Raw genomic sequence first — 20417 nt, forward strand, 5'->3', positions numbered from 1 at the left:
TATATTGTAATGGTTTTAGACTGCAGAACACATGCAAATGTACACTGTTTGTTCTATAGGGTGCTTCATCAGCATGTTAATTAAATATTGGTACTGTCCATAAAATTTGTCTGCTTAAATACAATGCGTGTCAACATCTTAAGTATTATTAGGATCACAAATGAGAACATTTTTGTGCCCATTTATACACTAGAAGAGATCACACTGCTGGTTTCACAAGCAAATGCAAGACAAACATGAAGCTATTAGAACTGCTGCATTCTTTTTCTGCACGAACCTGATGCACCACTTCATTAATGCAAAAATAAATGCCCCAAGGTAAATCAAACGGAACAGCAAGAACACTTGGAACCAACAAGTACGAAATATGGGTAAATGATCATGCGTGCAACTGTTTAATACATTAAATTCAGTACTTTCACATCAATTTACCAAAGGGTTATCCGGTTTTGTGGACGAAAGAAGTTGCCGGCGGAATCGAAAAAAAAAGATATATATATGTGTTGATAAGGCTACTCAGTCGCCTACGGCCACGGATACAACGAGATGAAAAATGTGACGGGCGTTCCGATATCGCTCTCTTTTTTTCGTGATTGTGTTTGCATAACGACGGCCTCGCACTAAAGGTTTACTTCGGAAACAGCAACGCAGGGTCCTGACTGCCCATATGTAATGCAGGATCTAGTTCGTCAACTTGTCTCCGCCTGTAAGTTAACAAGACGAATATTACATAACGATTCAAGCAGCAGCGGTGTTAAACGACTTACCGGTATTGCCATCCTCAGTCGCAGCAGAATCCGGCTCCCGTTTTGATGCATACTTGTTCTGCATGGCTCACGATCAAAACCTAGCTTTCGGGCTTACATCTCCGCTTACAAAGCCGTCACTTCACCCCAAGTTAAATAACGCGAGGTGTCGAAGCGCAATAAACTGGTTTTAGCTCAAAATAAGCAACCCACATAAGTGTATGAACCAATGAATCCATGCTTGCCGTGTACGCGAAAACACCGGTAAAAATTTGAAATTCAGGCCAGAGGTCACGTGAGAGATTGATGATGCTGAGCGTTATTTTGCGTTTACAATGGCAAAAAAAGAACAAAGTTAGTGCTCAATAGTACGATCTCTAATTAAGAATAATAGCTTTGTACTCTTTGTCAATTAACAAAAACGCTTTGATAAGCGCAGGAGATAGTTTGTAGGTTAAAATTGCGCTTATTACGGCGCCTCTAGCGGGAGCTACTGAACTCACTTAGGCATATTTTCGAGGGGATGTACTATGCTTGTTTTGTTAGCAGCGATTTTTTCGCCCTCTGTGGCCATTTGGTGAACTCGTGAGTTTTCGGGGCCTGACCAAAGAGACCCGTGCGATATCAGTGGGATCTCATGTGACCCACCCGGTGGCGCTGATAGCGCTTGCGATTCCCGCGCGCCGCCCGCGGAAGGAAAGTTTCCCCTCTCCCAACTCTCCCTGGCACGCATGCGCTTGATGCGACGTTCGCTGCCCGTGTGGCGGTTATGGGACCCGAGGATTCCCACAAGGTTTAGACAACAAACTGCCATTTGCCGCATTTAGCTCTGACCGTTAGTTGGCGAGCTACAGCCTCTGAAGTGAGCACGTGCACAAGCTGTTCGTCGGATTAGTGCCAAAGTGACAATGAAAGAGCTTGAAGAACAACGCTTGTGTGTGAAATTTTGCTACAAACTTGGCAAGACTTTCACAGACATTTCACTTGCTTAGCTAAGCATACGGGGAGGACTGTCTGAGTCGCATGCAGTGCTATGAGTGGTTTAGGCGTTTTGATCACAGCAGAATGTCGATCGGTGACGATCCCTAGCCTGTATGACTTTCCACATCAACAGATGAACGTGTTGAGAGTGCTCATGCTGTGATTCGTGGAAATCGTTTAACTGTTTGAGAAGTTGCTGACGAAGTGGGCGTCAGCGTAGGATCATGAAATGAAATTTTGAGTGACTAACTTGAGATGCCTTGTGCCTGTGGGAAATTCGTGCCGCGTTTGTTGACTGACGATCAGAAGCAGACCCATGTTGAAATCAGCCAGGAACTGCTTGCCACTGCCAGTGAGAATTAAAACTTCTTCAAGAACATCATAGCAGGTGATGAAACGTGGGTTTATGGCTATGATATTGAAACGAAGGTGCAGTCGCAATGGGCGGGCAGAGGGTCTCCTCATCCAAAAAAGAGCACGCATGAGTCGGTCAAAGCTCAAGGGGATGTTGGTTGTGTTTTTTGACTAAAGGCATTGTCCATCATGAATTTGTGCCACGGGGGCAGATTGTAAACAAGGAAGTCTACCAGGGAATTCCACCGCGTTTGAGGGTAGCTGTGCGCAGTAAGAGGACTGAATTGTGGGAAAACCAGACTGGGATGTTGCATCATGACAATGCGCTGGCTCACGCATCGCTCCTTGTCCACAGCTATCTAGCGAAACATCACACTCCCGTTGTGCCCCATCCACCGTATTCTCCGGACCTAGCCCCAGCAGACTTTTTTCTGTTTCCCAAACTTGAAACCACGTTGAAAGGACGTCGTTTCCAAACCATAGAAGAGATTCAGGACAATTCAACAAGAGACCTGCACGCCATCCCAGAAAGGGCGTTCCAGGAGGCTTTTCAGAAATGGAAGAAACAAGGGGAACAGTGCATTGCCAGTAGAGGGGACTGCTTTGAGGGGGACAGCGCCCAAATTGTTGTACAATAAGCAATAAAGATGTTATAGCAAAAGTTTGGTTTCTTTTTGAACACACCTCGTATATCAAATGCTCACTCCTTTGCTGCCAGTGTCTGGTACGGATGTTCGAAACCACTAGCTCTTTCGGTGGGAAATGTGGTGACAACTGTAAACTCTGCCTCAACGGCCTTTCCCATTGACGGACATGCAACGCGGCAGGTTGCACCTTGTCTGTTTTGATCCAGCAGCTGTGTTATGTGCATATCTCAGTAGCATTGCTGGAGGCTTGGTGGGAATGGCTTTGGACAGGTACAATTATCATTGCTTCTAGACATATTTTTTGTTCATATGTAAGGTAACTCAAGTAAGCAAGCAAACATTGCAGCAAAGTTGGCTGTATATACCTCCGTCAAAAGAAGTTTGGGTCCATTAAAAGTGATGCTAGTTTAGCTGATCACACAAAGAGAGAAATGTTACTTGTTGTAAATGGGTCGGTTGTAATGGGTATGCCTAGCTGTTGAGTGGGTCTCCATGTGTGATCTAAAATTGCTCATTTCAGGCATGCCGTTATTTTTATAGTGATAGCTGTACAACAGACACTGCATTGTTCATTCTGATGCGAGTTGTTAGACAAGTGCCATGTGGGTGAGTTTCAGTGTGGCAGTAGGTGGGATCATATTGCAAATAATGTTTGTCAGTTAGGCTGCAAGTTATGAAACAGTTGGTGTGCACATCTGGCCGAGTCGCGTAGCACGAATTTATTTTAAAATCGGGGGAGGGAGGGAACCGGTCCCCTCCCCAGTCGGAAAAAGCTCCCAGATTTGCTTTTTCCGAACTTGGCAGGTATGCAAAACTGTGCTGCATGTGTCCTGGCTGCTGAACAGAGGTCATGGGTTCGTTTCCGGGCTCCATGCTGATTGGGGCAGAAACATATGTGCCATGCCTTGAGTGCATGAGTACCAGATACCGAACATTGCTGTCACTTGGCAATAAAGTCCGCAAGAAACGTCATAGAAGAACAAATCTTGCTTTATTCTGTTCGCAATGCTTCGCTGCATCAACTCTTTTAGTACGCTTTTCGTATGTGAAAAGCTTTGAAGCACACAGGCATGTCAAGCAGAACTGCACATTTTTTGCACTCGCATTGGCTCTCGGGACTTTTTGCCGTGTGCCTTGGAAACTAAGTACAGCCTTGAGGGGATTCTTTTTTACTTTGTTTGGCAGGACCTGACGAGGAAAATGAGCCCACTCGGCAGCTTGCAGGCGCATTGGTGTAGCCTCTCGCTTGCAAAGGCGTTTGTGTGCAACGCGACGATGTTCCAAATCTCCTCTCCAAGAAGCGCGTTGAACACTCCAAGAGCATTGGGACTTGCACCTACTTGAAGCTCTATGGATCTCTTCATGCCTGGCTGACCGCTGAAGGGGTGCTTGACAATTTTTTCCACACTGTCATCTTCTTCCCATTGCCAGTCTTCATCCTTCGCTTCTTTGGAGATGGTGGCTAAGTATCCATCGGAGCTCCTGCTGAACACACATTCTCCTCTTCATCACTACTAGTTTCATCACTTTGGTACTCCCCATCGTCTAGCAGAACATCGTCGTCATCACAGATGTCACTTCTGGCGTCACTGTGAAACACAAGTTTAAAAATTTCTTCTTCTGTTAAACCACGTTTTTTCCACGACGGCATGTTTTGAACAAAACAGGAACGCGATCCCTTCGCCGCAAAAAAAAAAAAAAAAAAAAAAAAACGCACAAACAGCTCCAACAGCGGACAACTATGTCTATCTAGTGGAGAACTTATCAAGCAAAGACAAACACCAAAAAAATGTGTTGCCATCTATGAAAGATCATCAAAAACAATCATTTTCTAAGCGGCCGACGGTTCGCCGGTCAAAGCACTTTTGGCCTCGGACGTAACGGCCGGGGGATCGCTGTCTGCGGAAGCCAATGGGTTAATGAACTTATTTCTTGAATCGTATGATTCAACTAGACTGACAATAGCACTCTTTGTCACTTTTTTAGAAGACAGGTAGGGACATGACCTTCACGTTAAGCCGTTAAGCCGTCAAACAGCTCATTGTCAGGTTTGTTGCTGTGCGCAGTCTGTTTTCCCATTGTGGCCTGGCTGTGCCTTAAGACTTTTAGTAGTACCACTTTATTAACCCCTGTATTGTCCAAGTCTATGTAACCTAACCGTTCTGCTTGTAGGCATGAAGTCACAGGTTCAATTCCTTTCCGTGGTAGTCACACGTTAGTGGGTGCAAAATGGAAAATATTACCAGCTGAATAAAATTAATCTGCAGCCTTGCACTTCAATGTCTTTTACCCTTTCAGTGTCAGGTTTTTTTGGAGGTGATGCACCTGCAAGGTTGGGTGTATTTTCGGATATTATAAAACAAACACAACAGTTTATTTTTAGTTATGCAGAAGGGGAAAACATGACATGGATAATGGCAAATGGTTCTCTGGTATGGTCTCCACATTCCTATTTGACGTCATGACGTGACAGAAATGCAAAAATGTACCGGTACTTTACTGACAGTGGAAGGGTTAATATTCCAAGTATACCTTGTGTGTGAAGTCTTATTATTATCAGTAGCCTCGATGTCCTGCTTCTCAAGTAGTTTGTTGCATTCTGGTAAAGCACCATAACCACATAGAAAGCGTGATTAGTTGGCATGATTGTTGTCCAGACTGCGCCCAACCTTTCCTCAGTCTTATGTTTTCACCTCATTAATTGTACATCTGTTCCCGTTTTTGCTGTTTTAATTTCAGGGTACATTAGGTACGTTCACGAAAGCAAGTACAAGAATTCCTCATCAGGTATGCATTTATTTACTTCATGCTTGACCTGTTTTGGGTCTCTCAAAGGGGTGGGGATGGTGACAAGATCATGGTAATCCTTTTGAAGGGTCACAAAAGTGAGGTTTTACATGTTGAGCACATTGTATAGGTCATTGTTGAAATGAAACAGGCACTCGCCCAAGGTTTGAAAGGAAATAAAATGAACCTTAAGCCGGTTTTATTTCGACAATGTATCACCACCTTTTAGGCTACTGTATAGGCCACTGTTATGCTTGGGACCCCAAGTTCAAACGTATAAAAAGCAGAAAGAAGGGACATCAGTGCTGATGTGGATGGCTGCAAACCATGGGAATGTGGTTGATTTTAAACCATAGTATTTTTGTTGACCATACTGATAATCAATATTTATTGTTGAACTTCCCATAGTTCAAGGCAAAGGGACCGAAATGAAGGCAAAGGGATTGAAATGTATTTGTAGAGAGTAGGTGGGAGTCTTGGAAGTAAAATTAAAAAATCATAACTGGGGGGGGGGGGGGGGGGGTAGTTTTAGATGGGTTAATCAGGAGAGTTGAGTTCACACCACTCTGTAAGTTTGTGAGGTCATTACTCATTACTAAGCTTTTGTAGTTACAAGACTCAATTGATAAATTTATTACTATTATTGCAGTGCCATCTGCATAGAAAAAAGGCACAGGTTTGTGAAGACGTAGAGATATCGTTAATATAGATCAGAAATAAAAGCAGTGCAATCATAGAGCCTTGAGGTGCACCTTTTGTGGTAATATTATTGTTAGAGAATACTCTAGAAATATAAACAGTTTGTCGTCTGTCCGATAAGTAACATTTCATAAATGCTAGTGCAGGTTCAACAGTTCCTAAACTGGTAAGTTTCAAAAATTTTATGACTGATGGAATAAATTGCTTTAGTAAGGTCAAGGAACAGTGCACCTACATATAAAGCTGATGGCATATGCTTGATGGCTGAATGGATTTGCCACCTACATATAAGCCTGAGTTGATTGCAAACTTAATCTGGTCCGTAAACAAAAGCATTGCTAGGTTATTTGAAAAACCTGGGTTGAATCATTATTGATGGGATGATAGCAAGTCAAATTTTGATAGGTATTTAATTAAATGACTTTCTATTAATTTTTCAGGTAGCTTGCATTAGTAAGGTAGGATAGAAATCGGGTGATAGGTTGAAATGAGCGTGGGGTCTGCTTTTTTTTTGTGTGTGTGTGTGTGTGTGTTAATTGGGATTATTTCTGCTTTTTTTTTTGTTCTTCTGGAAATACACCTCTCTTGAACATGAGGTTTGCTATATGGGAAAGAGTGTAAGAGATTATGTGTGCAGCTGGTTTTATATTTGCTAGGTGAATATCATCAAGGCTGGCATTAGTTTAAGCTGTGTGATAATGGTGTCGATTTCCTTAAGACATGTGGGAAAGGGGAAGAATGATTGGGCACATTGATTAAATTACCTGTTTAATTTATTGAGATGATTTGCAGAATTATCAGTGAAAAAGTAACTAAGTGCATTGGGAATGGATGTTTAAGAGGCTCGCCATCACACTGCACCTAAAGAATTCAAGAAAGAAATTAGTAGCTTTCATTGCTCCTTCGCATTATTACTCGCTTGATGGATCTTGTTATAATAGTACTATCTTTTGGCTACTCTTAATACTTTAGTAAGTGTGTTAGTTTAGCATTAATTAAACCTGTCAGTCTTTGTGATTCCATTTGGAATCAGGTGTTTTCGAACTCTCCCCCCCCCCCCCCCCCCCACATCAAACTTGACAGCGTACTAGTCAGCCAAGGATTGTGCTGGGCAGGGTGCATTTTTTTGTGCACTTTACAGCAGTGGATGACCCCTATAGACTTTTTTTTTTATATAATGAACAAAAACTCAGTATAAGCCAAGTTAGCATCCGTAAGTGAAATAACCGGTGACCAATCTATTTTGCTGATGCAGTCAATGAAACATTTTCTGTCAGTTTAGTCCCTGTGGAAAGTTTAATTTTGCCTAAAGTAACTGTATGGAAGCCGAAAGAAAATAGGGTAGGGATCAGTTATGCGAACTTGAACACCACAGTCATCACATGAGACAAAATTAGTGTGATCAATGAGGGTTTTATGAAGTACCAGGAACACATTTTGTTTGAAGTGTTATGACAGGTTCATAACTGTAACGAAAGAAGCAGTTAGTGTAATGCATGTAATCAGAAGTACCATATTAGTAAAGGTTGATGTTGATGTCTCCCATGATGACGTATGTTTTTATCTCCTGCAGCCAAAGTGCGAAGGACTGTATTTTAACTCATTACAAAATTATGATGATGGTGAACGATAGATGCAGCCAATATTGGTATTCTTAGTGCTTGATGGCATTGGCGACTATTTTTGTCCAAACTGATTCACAGTTCTACCAACGACAGTTAAGGTTGGTCCTCCTTTTGTAGGATACCGTAGATGAGATGATTACTGCGACTGCACCGTGCTTGCTCGGCAAATAAAAGCAATATTCGGGAGCATATGATGAAAAAGAAAATAACTTGTTTGGGGGGAAAGCTATGTCTCTGATAGCAGATAAAAGAAAAGTGATCGCCTAATGACAGCAGCAGAGCATGGACTTCATAGTGTTTTTAACTCTCTCTCTACCGTGGGAAAAATGGCCTGGTTTTGTAGGCCACACAAAATTTTTTTTTTCTGAAGAAATTATTGCACTCAAATTTATGTAAGACATGAAAACAAAGCAGAATAAATCTGCTTTTCAGGCATACAGCATTTAACAATGGGATTCATGTCGTAACAAAAATTAAAATTAAAATTGAGCCAATGGCAACAAATCATTTGTAGGGGCAACTACTCTGTGATAACCAGTAACGGTTGGAAGGAATAACGGAATTACTGATTTGTAATTAAAAAAGCTTTGGGGTGTGTTTATGCATGATTAAAAGCCAGCTATATTGCATTATTGAACCACCCAACCTTTTGGCATTTTTTAGGAATACATACTCAATGAGTAGCAAAGTATATTGCCATTCCAGCTGACATTTTTCACTGCAAAATAAAAACTTTGATCAGGAAAGTGTCATATGAAGCCAAGGAAGGCACAGTGGGAATAATTTGTTATTGATATGTACAAGTAATGAAGAAGGGGGAATGCTATACCACGTGCAATGCTCTACCAATTGCTGCAAGGAAAACCTAAGTGGGTTTCTCAGAAAGAAAGCTTTGCGGGTGGAGGTTTTTCTTGAGAAACTCAAATACAGTATTTCTTTGTAGCTTTGTGCTACTAGTTGACATTTTTCCCTTTTGGAATCTTCGTCCACCTTGCGGATTTTCATATTTGGCATGCTTTAGCAATTGAGATACGATGGGGGCTGTCAATTCGTCCACTTTCTTGAGTATTTGTGTATGTTTACTACATCTATTCCTGTTACTGTTAGCCATTTTTTATGCATGGCGACGGATGAGTTGCATCCAAGTGCTCGGGTTTTTCCTGGCATCCGCAACATAGCGCCATTGGGGGTGCCGATGGCACTGTGCCTTGGCAGACCGAGTGTCACAGTTGGTGCACGCCTGCCCATCAACCACGATCCGGTACAAGTTCGAGGAAATAGCAGACGAGAACCACTTGTGCACTTGGAAAGCGTTAATTACGCTTGTAACTAACACTTCGAGCAAGCCATCTAGCTATAGTTTACATAACTGAGGGTTCTCTCGAAGAGAATATGCCAGGTAAAGAGGAGCTTCCGACTGACCAGCTGGGATAAAGGCGGTCGCGCGGCGGCTGCCGCGGCAGGAACATAGTTGACTAACCACGTGCGAGAAAATAAAAAGTGGCGGCGAAGCCTTCTGCACTCGCTGCTTGCTGGAGACCGAGGAGACTCGGGTGATGTCTGAGGCATCTCACGTGACATGCCAGGTGATGCTGATAGTGCTTGCAATTCTCATGTACCGCCTGTGAAAGAAAGGTTTATCCCCACACCCCAAGTCTGCTGGCACTTGTGCTCAACGCGATGTTTGCCCTGGATGTGACTGTCGAGGGACAACAGGATTCCCGCACTCTTGGTATACGATGGTGGCGACCATAGTGGTTATGATAGTGCATGTGATTGAGAGTATCACTGCAATAAAAGTTCAGTGACAGAGAAATTGTGCAGCTGCTTAGTATAAAAAATTTTGCAAATTATAAAACTATAAGGCACCGATGTGTTTTGGCAAACTTCCGTTGATGAGCTGCTCACAAGGCTGCCCCTTCATGCTAAAGGAGACAGGATATTTCTCCTTCCACAAGGCACCCTGCCAAAAAGAAAATACTACTTTGCCTTGTGTTGCCCTGTGCAAATGTCCAAAAGGCCTTTCAAGTCCCCATGTGTCAGGGATATACAATTCTTCACATCTGTGATATCTCCTGTCATGTTCGTTAGTATTATGTTGGCGTCTATGATGGTCGGAGTATCATTGGGTGTGTACATCTTGTTTCAGCCAATGCCAAGTCATCTTGTTGCTGATTACCCTCGGTGGTTGCTTAGCTGCTATGGTGTTGAGCTGCTACGCACGAGGTTGCGGGATCAAATCCGGGCCACGGCTGCCGTATTTCGATGGGGGCGAAATGTGAAAACACCCGTGTATTTAGATTTAAGTGCACAATTAAGGAGGTGGTCCAAATTATTCCAGAGTCCCCTCCTACGGCATGCCTCATAATCATATAGTGGTTCTGGCACATAAAACCCCGTAATTTAATTTTTTGTTGCTCATTTTATGGTACATTACTGCTTCAGCAATTTTTCCTGTGTTTCAATTTTGAAAGCACTTATTCTGCATTCTCGATTAATTTTTGATATCCAATCAACTTGACATAGGCCCGACATTTTCAGGCTCTCGCATTTCTTTATTGTTGTTTGGCAGAGCTGGTCTCCGTGTATTTGATGCCGACAGAGAAATGTTGACCTCTTGGTTTCCACCTTCTCGCCATGTTTGGGCATTGTTGCAAACAGTGTTGAATAGACCCTACAATGACAGTCTGCACATTGATGCTTTTCTGGAGTCAGGAATGCACTACGCAACAAGAAAATAGAGGTGGGAGGGGTGCTGCTTGTTGGTTGAGGTAACTGGAGAGAGCTTCTTTCTTTCTCAGCTATTACTAAAGCCCTGTTCTTGTGGTGGAGTGCTCCCTGGAGAGCCCCTTACAACTCCTAGGGTATAACCAAATTTACTTCGCTTAATGTATTTTTCCCACTGATTTTGTGCAGATGTGCCTTTTGTTCTTTTGAAAACCAGCTGGCCCAGTTTTCATTTTAACAAGCTAAATTTATTTTCACTTCTAATGTGGGACAAGAATCTGTAAACAGAGTATTGACCGAGAAATATGTTTTACCTGATCCCTCCCACAAAGCCCAGCTTAGTATCATTTTTGGTAAGCTAAATTTGATACCGGAAAATTCAGTTTATAAGCTTAAGGGAAAGTCGTGTGATTTCAGTTGTGTATAGTTTAACAAACCAATTAATAAAAGCTAGATTGATTAATATATAAGGCAAATGCATTGTTGTTTTTTGTAGTCTTCATGGCCAGAAATAAAGGCTAATGATGCTTCAGCTTTCTGGGGTCTACCTCGATGCTTTGTACCAGGTGACACAGATAGGACGTGTCCCTGTTTCTATACAAACTGTTCATCCCCCGAAATGTGCCTGCTGCTGCCTATTGGCAGCAAGGACTTACGGAGTCACCATCTGTCGGAAGTGCCTCGCTTGCGTAGTATAAGGGATAACGCGGCGTGCTCCTCATAGGTTTGGCTGTCGGCACTCAATAAAAACACCACGCGGGAGCACTCCTGGACATTTCTGTTGGTACTTGCGAGAAACGACAGACGTTTTTTACTGTCAGAATAATAATCTTTGGCAAACAGAAAGCACCGACTGGTTTACAGGCGATATATCTCTTTACCGAATACGTACATGCAGTTAGAGCTCACTGCGCGTGGTCGCCGCAACGGAGTTCCCCAAAACGGTTACTTGCCTGAAAAGTAGGCAATTGTTAAAGGGAAACTAAAGCAAAACAATAATTCAACTTAGACTGATAAAATATACTTCTAAAACTCTGCTGTCATTAATTACACTGCAATAGGTCAATTATTAGAAGAAAAAATGAAGCTCAAAGTTAAATATTTTGAATTTCGCGCGGAAACCCCGACGTCAGCACTTCAGTGTGACGTCACGACTTCTAAAGTTATTTTTCGTATTTGGGCCACGTTGGCTCAGAAAAAGTTCGTGAAACTTGCCATATTCAGTCATTGGCTCCTCTAGAATACAATGTAGGCAATCTTTACCGCGAAAGAATTAACTGAGACCTAGAAGACGCTGTCAAAATCCATGCCGTCACGGTGAGCTGGTGCGGGAACTTCAAGTTGACGTCGCCACTCGCTCTGCTTCTCGCGGTAAGAGTGGTGTCTTCGGCATTGTGGAAGGGTAATCTACTGATACAGAAATAATTTTTTCCTTTAGTGTCCCTTTAGAAGCAAACTATGTGAAATATGCTCTTATAGTGGGCTGTTTGTATATATAACCAAATGCAGAATAACAGAATGAAGCTTCAATGCAGCGATCACATGATTTCTCAGCAACCGACTGCGCGTCGGCATGCATGTCCGCGCATAATGTTTCTCATTCGCTGCGAGTGCATTTTCGCACCATGCCGTGAGCTTTAGGCCCAGTATATGAGCATTTGACAGTACAGTAGCAACCATGGTTGCGTGGATGCTATCAGAGCTGTTCAAAAATAATTTCGTTATAACTATACTTCGAGGCCTACGACATCATGTGATATGCCGTCGCGACAATTGAATCTTTTTTTCTTCTAAATTCTTGGACGTTTCAATAACATTATTTCTCAAGTTGCATCGTACTGTATGTTTATCGGTCTTCTCAGCGAGCAATTTCCCGCAGCTTCTTTTTCTTAATCCAGTACATTCATAATTTGGTGCTAACACAAACATGAGCATATGCTATAAGCCTTTTTTTTTAATGTGCTTTTTGTCCTGTGGGTATGTGTGAAGGCTGACGCAAAGCTCTGTTGTATGTCTGCGGCACTGAGCATTGGCCTACGATGTTGCGCGCCTTCAAAGGCAGTCCACTACCTATTATAGTGCTTTCAAGTGTTGTCAAGCAGACACCTGAAGCGGGAAAACCTCCCCTCTTAATGAGAACCGCAGCGCAGGTGGAACTTTAAACTTTCGTTTTCAGCTTGCTTCAGCGCATCCAAAGCAGCTGACGCGGCCGCTGTGTCCACGTGATCCCGCATACCACGTCACGCTGACAGTGGCACCAGCCTTTTGAGTGGTGGAGCTTGCCCTCAATAGCGTGTGCTCACAGAAGGTAGTCATTTTGTTGGGGAGGACTGTTTTCTGAGCATTAATTTTGTGCTGTGGAAGTATGGAAAGGCATGAGACACGACACTGGAGATGGGCAGGATGGGATGCCTCTTGTGTTTTTGACATGTGCCAAGTTTGGCAGTGTGCTCCACTCATTTGTGTTTATTTCGTTTGCATAAACACTTATTTCATGACACATTCAGATACTGTACTGAAGGGGGAGGATGATCAGTGGCCATGATCTACACAGGGTCAAGCAAGTCACCAGCCTACAAGGACCGATTCAGCAAGAATTCAGCAGCATTGGGCAGCAGTTCAAGCACCAGTGCAAAAGATGTGCACTTGTCCAAACCTCGGCCAGTGGACACCACTACCCATCGTACCAATCACGAGAAAAGCCATGTTGAGGTAAGAGCTTACTGTTGACTTTGGGGATAGGAGGAGTGATTGCATCGTCTGGTGCAACAAGGCTTTCCTTACTTCCACAGACTGTAGAAATGTCTTATATTCATATCGCTGTATTTAATAGGACAGCTGCAGTAGAACGGTAACATTTTGAAAAATACTCTATTGTAAACAGGCTTGAGATGCAGCTTATACCTGTTTGGTGGGCTAAGTTTAAACCAGGGTGTCCAACCAAACCCGAACCGAAAACCGTACCCGAACTGCAATTTTGGGTGGAAACTCAACCCGAACCCGAACCAATATTTTGGAACGTGACGGAACCCGAACCAAACCTGAACCAAAGAGAATACTGGTTACCTGTTCGGCATGAAACGGTTAAAGCATATAAGGCAACAATGAGTGCTCAGTAGTTTGCACTATTCTTTGATTAACTATTCTCCAATCGGTGCACACTACTAGCAGATTGTTAGGACTCGCGAGTTGCTTTGTGTGTGAGAATGTGTGTAACTGCGACCTTCTTGGCCAAGATGCTACCACTTCTTAAGTTGGCCACGCCAGTTGTGTTCAGCTGCCGAAAAGTTGTTTCAGGGGCTCTGGTGATGCTCCCAGTTCGGCCGTTAGGTCAATGTGTTACGAACATAGGTCGGTGCACTCACTCACACTCACTCACACTCATTTCAAAGGTGTGAGTGCGAGTGAGTGCCAGTGAGTGTGAGTGCCAGTGAGTGTGAGTGCAGGTGAGTGTGAGTGCAGGTGAGTGTGAGTGCAGGTGAGTGTGAGTGCAGGTGAGTGTGAGTGCAGGTGAGTGCGAGTGAGAGTGAGCGCCAGTGAGTGTGAGTGCAGGTGAGTGTGAGTGCGAGTGAGTGCCAGTGAGTGTGAGTGTAGCTGAGTGCGAGTGTGAGTGAGTACCAGTGAGTGTGAGTGCAGGCGAGTGCGAGTGAGTGCCAGTGAGTGTGAGTGCAGGTGAGTGCCAGTGAGTGTGAATGCAGGTGAGTGCGAGTAAGTGCCAGTGACTGTGAGTGGAAGTGAGTGCGAGTGCGCGTGAGTACCAGTAAATGTGAGTGGGAGTGAGTGCCGGTGAGTGTGAGTGAGTGCCAGTGAGTGTGAGTGCAGGTGAGTGTGAGTGAGTGGAGGTGAGTGCCAGTGAGTCTGAGTGAGTGGAGATGAGAGCCAGTGAGTAGAGGTGAGTGCCAGTGAGTGTGAGTGGAGGTGAGAGCCAATGAGTGTGAGTGGAAGTGAGTGTGAACGTGGTGAGTGCCTGTGAGTGTAAGTGGAGATGAGTGTGAACTTGACTGAGTGCTGTGTGAACATGACTGAGTGCTGCGAGTGTGAACGTGGGTGAGTGCTTCTGGGTGTATAGAGGTGTGTGAACGTGAGTGTGAGTGCAGGTGAGTGTGAACATGAGTGAGTGCTTGTGAGTGGAAGTGAGTGTGAACGTGGTGAGTGCTTGAACGATAAGCAGAGGTGATATCGGTTCACCTTGCTTGTGGAAAAATGGAGGCGCGTTGTGTGTACAAGCTCACCCGCGGTGATGACTTATCGTGCTAGCAGATTGTGCACGCCAAGATAGAAACCGCTCACTAAGGTTGTAATAATCCAAGGTTCAGGTACGAGTAAGACAATGTATAATGAAATGAGTGGATATATTATATTGCGATAGCAATTATATGGACACTCCAAGCGAACTTCTGCCGTGGTCGTGGACGTCGTTGTGAGGTTCAGTATAAAATCCAAACACGGTAAAATCGTTGCTGCGTGCCGGCGGTACGCTGCGTATGCAAGTGCAAACTTGCAAGGGTCAGCCGACACCTGCTGCTCAATCTCGCGCGCGCGAGGCAAAATGCGGGGTGGAAGCTTTTCCGGGGTGGAAGCGCGCTGCTTCTGTTGCACTGTCGCGCGTCAGGCACGGGGCAAGAAGGGGGGGTAGGGTCGTCTTGCTCTGGCGGCGGCCGCGTGGGTATCGTATCTCGAAAGCGATCTGCGACGTGGAAAAGTGCGCGCCCGCGCGGGCCTCCTCTTCAAATCGATTTGCGACGTGAATTTATTTATTTATTTATACACATACCTCACAGGCTCCAACTGGAGTATTGCGTGAGGGGGGTAAGAGAAACAACATGTAGCGAAAACAGGAGAACATAGCTAACAGCAAATAAAACAACTGAAGAAAAGATGCTGTTTAACATCAAGCAAACGAAAAACAACAGCACTCTGGACGATCAGAAGCGCGCACGGCTCATCAAACTCATGGCAAAGAACTGCAAACGCATGTAACCTATAAACTGCTTGCAAGAAGCGAGAAATGAGGACAGTTAGGTCATATGGTACAAATGAAACAAACGTGTGCGCATGACTAAGGCATCATTTTTTTAATGTTTCTCTTAATGATTCCAGATTATTAATTTCAACAATGTGGCTTGGAAGTTCGTTCCAAGCTGCTATGGCCAGAGGTAATGCAGATTTGTTAAATGCATTTGTGTGGCCAAACACACGTGTGAAACTGTGTGTGTTATATAAGCGGCGAGATGTGCGAAGTGGGCGGGAAAGGGGTAATGTAGTTGCGTGTTGACTGTGAGCGATTTTGTGCAGTAAGCAAAGCAGAGCTATCAAGAGATGGGAGTGATAGTGATTTCTTTATAGCAGTAACGCTAGAATGCCTACTGTAATCTTTCGCGATGAAACGTGCGGCACGGTTTTGAACAGATTCGAGAGAATTTATTAAATATACCTGATGTGGCGACCAGATGGCGGAAGCAAATTCGAGCTGAGGACGAACAAAGGTTCTGTACGCTATTTCACGAGTTGCTGAAGGGGTTTCACGTAGGTTTCGTTTTAGGTAACCAAGTGTGCTAGATGCTTTTGCTGTAACATGTTTTATATGTGCTTTCCATGATAGGTTTGTTGTAATATGGATACCGAGATATTTGTACAAGGGGGTGACAGTGACAACACTGTTATTAAGCGAGTAAGTGTAAAGAGAGTTTGTTTTCTTTCGGCTGATGGTCATTAATTTGCATTTTTCTGTATTTAGTGACATTTGCCATAGCGTGCACCAGTTTGTAATTTCATCTAGATCTTTTTGAAGAGCGATGTGGTCGTCGGGTGTCTTAATTTGGCGATAAACTACGCAATCATCAGCAAATAATCTGATTGTTGATTTTATGTTGGACGGCAAATCATTTATGTAGATGAAACTCGTTGAAATCCCTCCCCGAGGACATCATCTTATGCAGCACTCCGTATTCATCCAGTTTATCTAGATTTAGTAACCATAGGTCAGCTGTGTGGGAGAATACTCACTCACACTCACTCACCATAATTTTTTCTGGGACAGGCACTCACTCACGTTCACAGTCACCTCCACTCACACTCACAGCACTCACTCGCACTCACCTCCACTGACACTCACTCACTCGCACTCACTTCCACTCACACTCACTCGCACTCACAGACACTCACTCGCACTCACAGACACTCACTCGCACTCACCCCCACTCACTCTCACTCATCCCCACTCACACTCACTCATCCCCACTCACACTCACTTGCACTCATTCGCACTCACCTCCACTCGCACTCACTTGCACTCACACTCATTGGCACTCACTCGCACTCACCTGCACTCACATTCACTGGCACTCCCTCGCACTCACCTGCACTCACACTCACTGGCACTCACTCGCACTCACCCCTTTGAAATGAGTACGAGTGTGAGTGAGTGCACTCATGAGTCACTGTGCCGAACTATACCGCTCACAATTCGTGTATATTCATAACAAAGCTTCCAATTTAGCACTTGTTGCATCGGGAGTGCGCCAAGGCAGTGTGTTGGACCCAGTTTTATTTTTAATATTCATAACAGATTTGCCTTCCCGATTACATGGTAACATCCGTCTATTCGCCAACTATTGTATTTCGTACCGCGAAATTAATCACAGTGATAATCACCATATACAAAATTCTGCCTTTTCTTGGTGTCAGGAGTGGCAGATGACTCTAAATGCACAAAAATCTGTAACGCTAATATTAAAAAAGAAACAGATATCTGAGTTTACTTACATTATTAATGACACACCTCTCACTTGTGCATTTCAGTGTAAATATTTAGGTGTCACTTTAATATACGTTCTCCGATGGGAAAGCCATGTTAACAAAATAACCTCAAGTGGAAATCAATGTACATGCTGAGCACTAAGGCGACTCTTCTTTCTGAGATGACACCTTCATCTTGCGCCCCCAGATAAAATTTGCTGGCCTACGAAATGCTTGTTCGAACAGTGCTGTACACAAATAAACTCACTGCAAGAATGGAAGGGGTGCAAAGAAAGGCAATAAGGTTCTGTTTTAATAAGTACAAGTTAACGGCTTCATTGACTGAATTATTAAAGAGAGCTGGTTTATTAACACTGAAAGGTAGAGCAAAACTAGCACGACTAAAGTTTTCGTTTCAATTTATTCATGGTGACATAAACATTGACGTCAGCCCCAACCTCTCTTTGTCCATCTCTGTGTCATTGGCATTAGACGTGTGCATGCTTGCCACCCATGCTCACTAAGCTCTCCTTCGGTCGGATTGAGCCAAGAGAGCGGGAAATAGTGGGAGAGATTGATTGTCCGTATACTTAGTCAACCACTTAACGCCGAAACAAACACAAAAGGGAGAACAAAGCGGTATCTATCATTGCATCTTCACTTTTTCGACATGTATGCGAGTGTGCGTGTCTGTTACTCTGTGCTAACTTGGCTAGTCTCTCTTCTGCTCTGCCTGTTTATATAAGGAGCCTGTACGTGTACGCTTAGGAGGGAAGCACGAAGAAAAAGAGCCATTCCACCCTCTGAACGCGGGTGACCAGCGAAGGTGTAGCAAATCACACGGTATTAAGCATCTTCACTCAGTGGAAGTCATGGCAAAATTTGCCAGTCACATTTGGATATGTCTGCCATCAGCGCTCCACCCCATAGATATTCCCTGGCGTATTAAAGAAAATGTGGCTGCCAGTGCGAGTGAGTGCAGTGAAGCTTCGATTGCGATAGCAAATTAGTAGAGAGCTATACGAAGCAAGGATAGTAGTTTAATGGGCCGTATAAACTTGTAAACATTCACCTATACTAACTAAATAGGCAAGCACAGTGTCACACGCGCACAGGTAAACATGAACGCATCTTGTTCGATGATCGCGGGAAATCACTGTCAGAACGCTGAAGGAGGCGCAGCTTATAGCCACGAGCGAATTGACCTTCGTGCCGCCTCTCGCTTCAAAGCGAACTAAACGTCGAAAACACAGCGTATACGAAGTTACCGGCTCTAGTTGAACATAGTTCAACTAGAGTTCAGCTGCATGACTTATTGTCAACAGTGGCGGTAGCCAGAATTTCTTTTGGGACAGATTGCAGAACCAGTTTGCGAACTGTTATAAATATATCCATTTCTCCAAACCAGAACTTAACTGGAACGAAATCGAATCGAACTGGTTTTTTCGGTTTGACACTCTGATTTAAACACACTGAAACTTTATGTGTAGGTACACAATCCTTTATAGTGCAAGTGTGAGATCTGCAGTCATGGTACAGGCGTGCCATAATTCACGCACAGTGACACACAATTGATATGGCACATCCATTTCCCATGATGTCTCACTGATACTGCTTGGCTGATTGTGTACATGATTTGCCCGCACTGGCATGAAAATGTGCAGGTATGCAGCGAGCATCACTGCATGGGATGCTGGCTGCCCCAAATTCATCCATTCATTGGGATGGAGGCTTGACGAGGTTGGGACTATGCTTGGGCCACTTTCATCACATAATGTTAAACCAAAAAGCACATTTACCAACCGTGGTTGCTTAGTGGCTATGGTGTATCGCTGCTAAGCACGAGATCGCGGGACCAAATCCCGGCCATGGCGGCCGCATTTCGATGGCGGCGAAATGCGAAAACACCCGTGTACTTAGATTTAGGTGAACGTTAAAGAACCCTAGGTGGTCCAAATTATTCCGGAGTCCCCACTACGGCGTGCCTCATAATTGTATCATGGTTTTGGCATGGCAATTAAATTTTTTAAAACCAAGTTTCTTACAAATAAAGTATTGCTCTAGAATTGAACATTTTGGGCGTAGAACTAACACGATAAAGAAGACAAACAGTGGTGCGCTCCCTTGTTTTCCATCTTCTTTAGGATCTGTTTGATGCCCAACATGTTCAGTTCTCAGGATCGCAAACTATATCCCAATATCATGTCATTTTGTTATATATAGTTTTAGATTTTGCCACATTGAAGGGGCCACAACACAGTTGTCTAACTATTCTCAGTTTATCATTAAAACTGAGACTAGAGGGCTCAATATGGTTATACACGAAAACATTTACGGTAGAACCTTCGTAAGCATCCCACAGCATATGTTATGTTCAGGGTTCTTACACCTTCTTGAAATCCTTGAACACCCTTAAGTTTGGAAATGGAGATTCACAAGCCCTTAAAGCTCCCTAATAAATATGCTACTTGAATTGCTTAAGACTCTGGGTTGAGGGCAACTTTTGCACATTCAGAGTAACAAACTCCGCATAGAGACTATGCCTTGGATGCTGTCTATTGGCCTCGTGCGCTACCGATGGTATCGCTGTGAACGGCACTCTCGTAACGTTAGAGGGAGGACTCGCCTTTGTCGTCTGCTACGCCTCGGCTAGAATAGCTTCATTTTCATGCGTTTTCTCGCGCTCTGACTGGGTGCTCACGTAGTATAGCGCTCTTGAATTACCATCTGTATTTTTTCCTAGTGTTAGTTTTATATTGCCAGCAATATGAGAACAACAAACCTTGTCTAATAAATGTATCTTTCATATAACCGCCCAACGTGAACGCTCAGTGGGTCTGGTGATACATCCCAGGTGCTACATTTCGAAATTACCTTTATCTGCAGGGCCGTGCAGGGCGCGTGCGAATTCCTGAGACAATGTTTTGGCGTACACAGGGGCTGCATACATCTTCCATAGGACACTAGTTTTCCAGATCGTTGCGAGGTGTATTTACCGACTAGTTCTTTGCAGAATGCTTCAATTTCTCTTATACCGGTGTCACACGGCCACTTTTGATCATGATCGAGCCCGATCTGGATCGGAATATTTGACCGCGATTGGCTCCTTTCTG

The 20417-nt window shown here is 43.9% G+C and overlaps 1 protein-coding gene across 8 annotated transcripts in view; it reads left to right on the forward strand.

Annotated features, from left to right (window-relative positions):
- LOC119456537 (WW domain-containing adapter protein with coiled-coil homolog) overlaps positions 1–20417 on the forward strand; it is a 214299-nt gene that overhangs the window by 41017 nt on the left and 152865 nt on the right. For 7 of the 8 annotated variants that reach the window (XM_049664768.1, XM_037718372.2, XM_037718377.2 and 4 more), the window contains exons 4-5: positions 5468–5515; positions 13121–13278. In XM_049664768.1, coding sequence (XP_049520725.1) covers positions 5468–5515; positions 13121–13278 — 206 coding nt within the window. The remainder of the gene's footprint in view (positions 1–5467; positions 5516–13120; positions 13279–20417) is intronic. The other variant, XM_037718395.2, reaches the window with a different exon arrangement.

Source organism: Dermacentor silvarum, chromosome 1 (genome assembly GCF_013339745.2).
Source record: "Dermacentor silvarum isolate Dsil-2018 chromosome 1, BIME_Dsil_1.4, whole genome shotgun sequence".
Lineage (NCBI taxonomy): Eukaryota > Metazoa > Arthropoda > Arachnida > Ixodida > Ixodidae > Dermacentor > Dermacentor silvarum.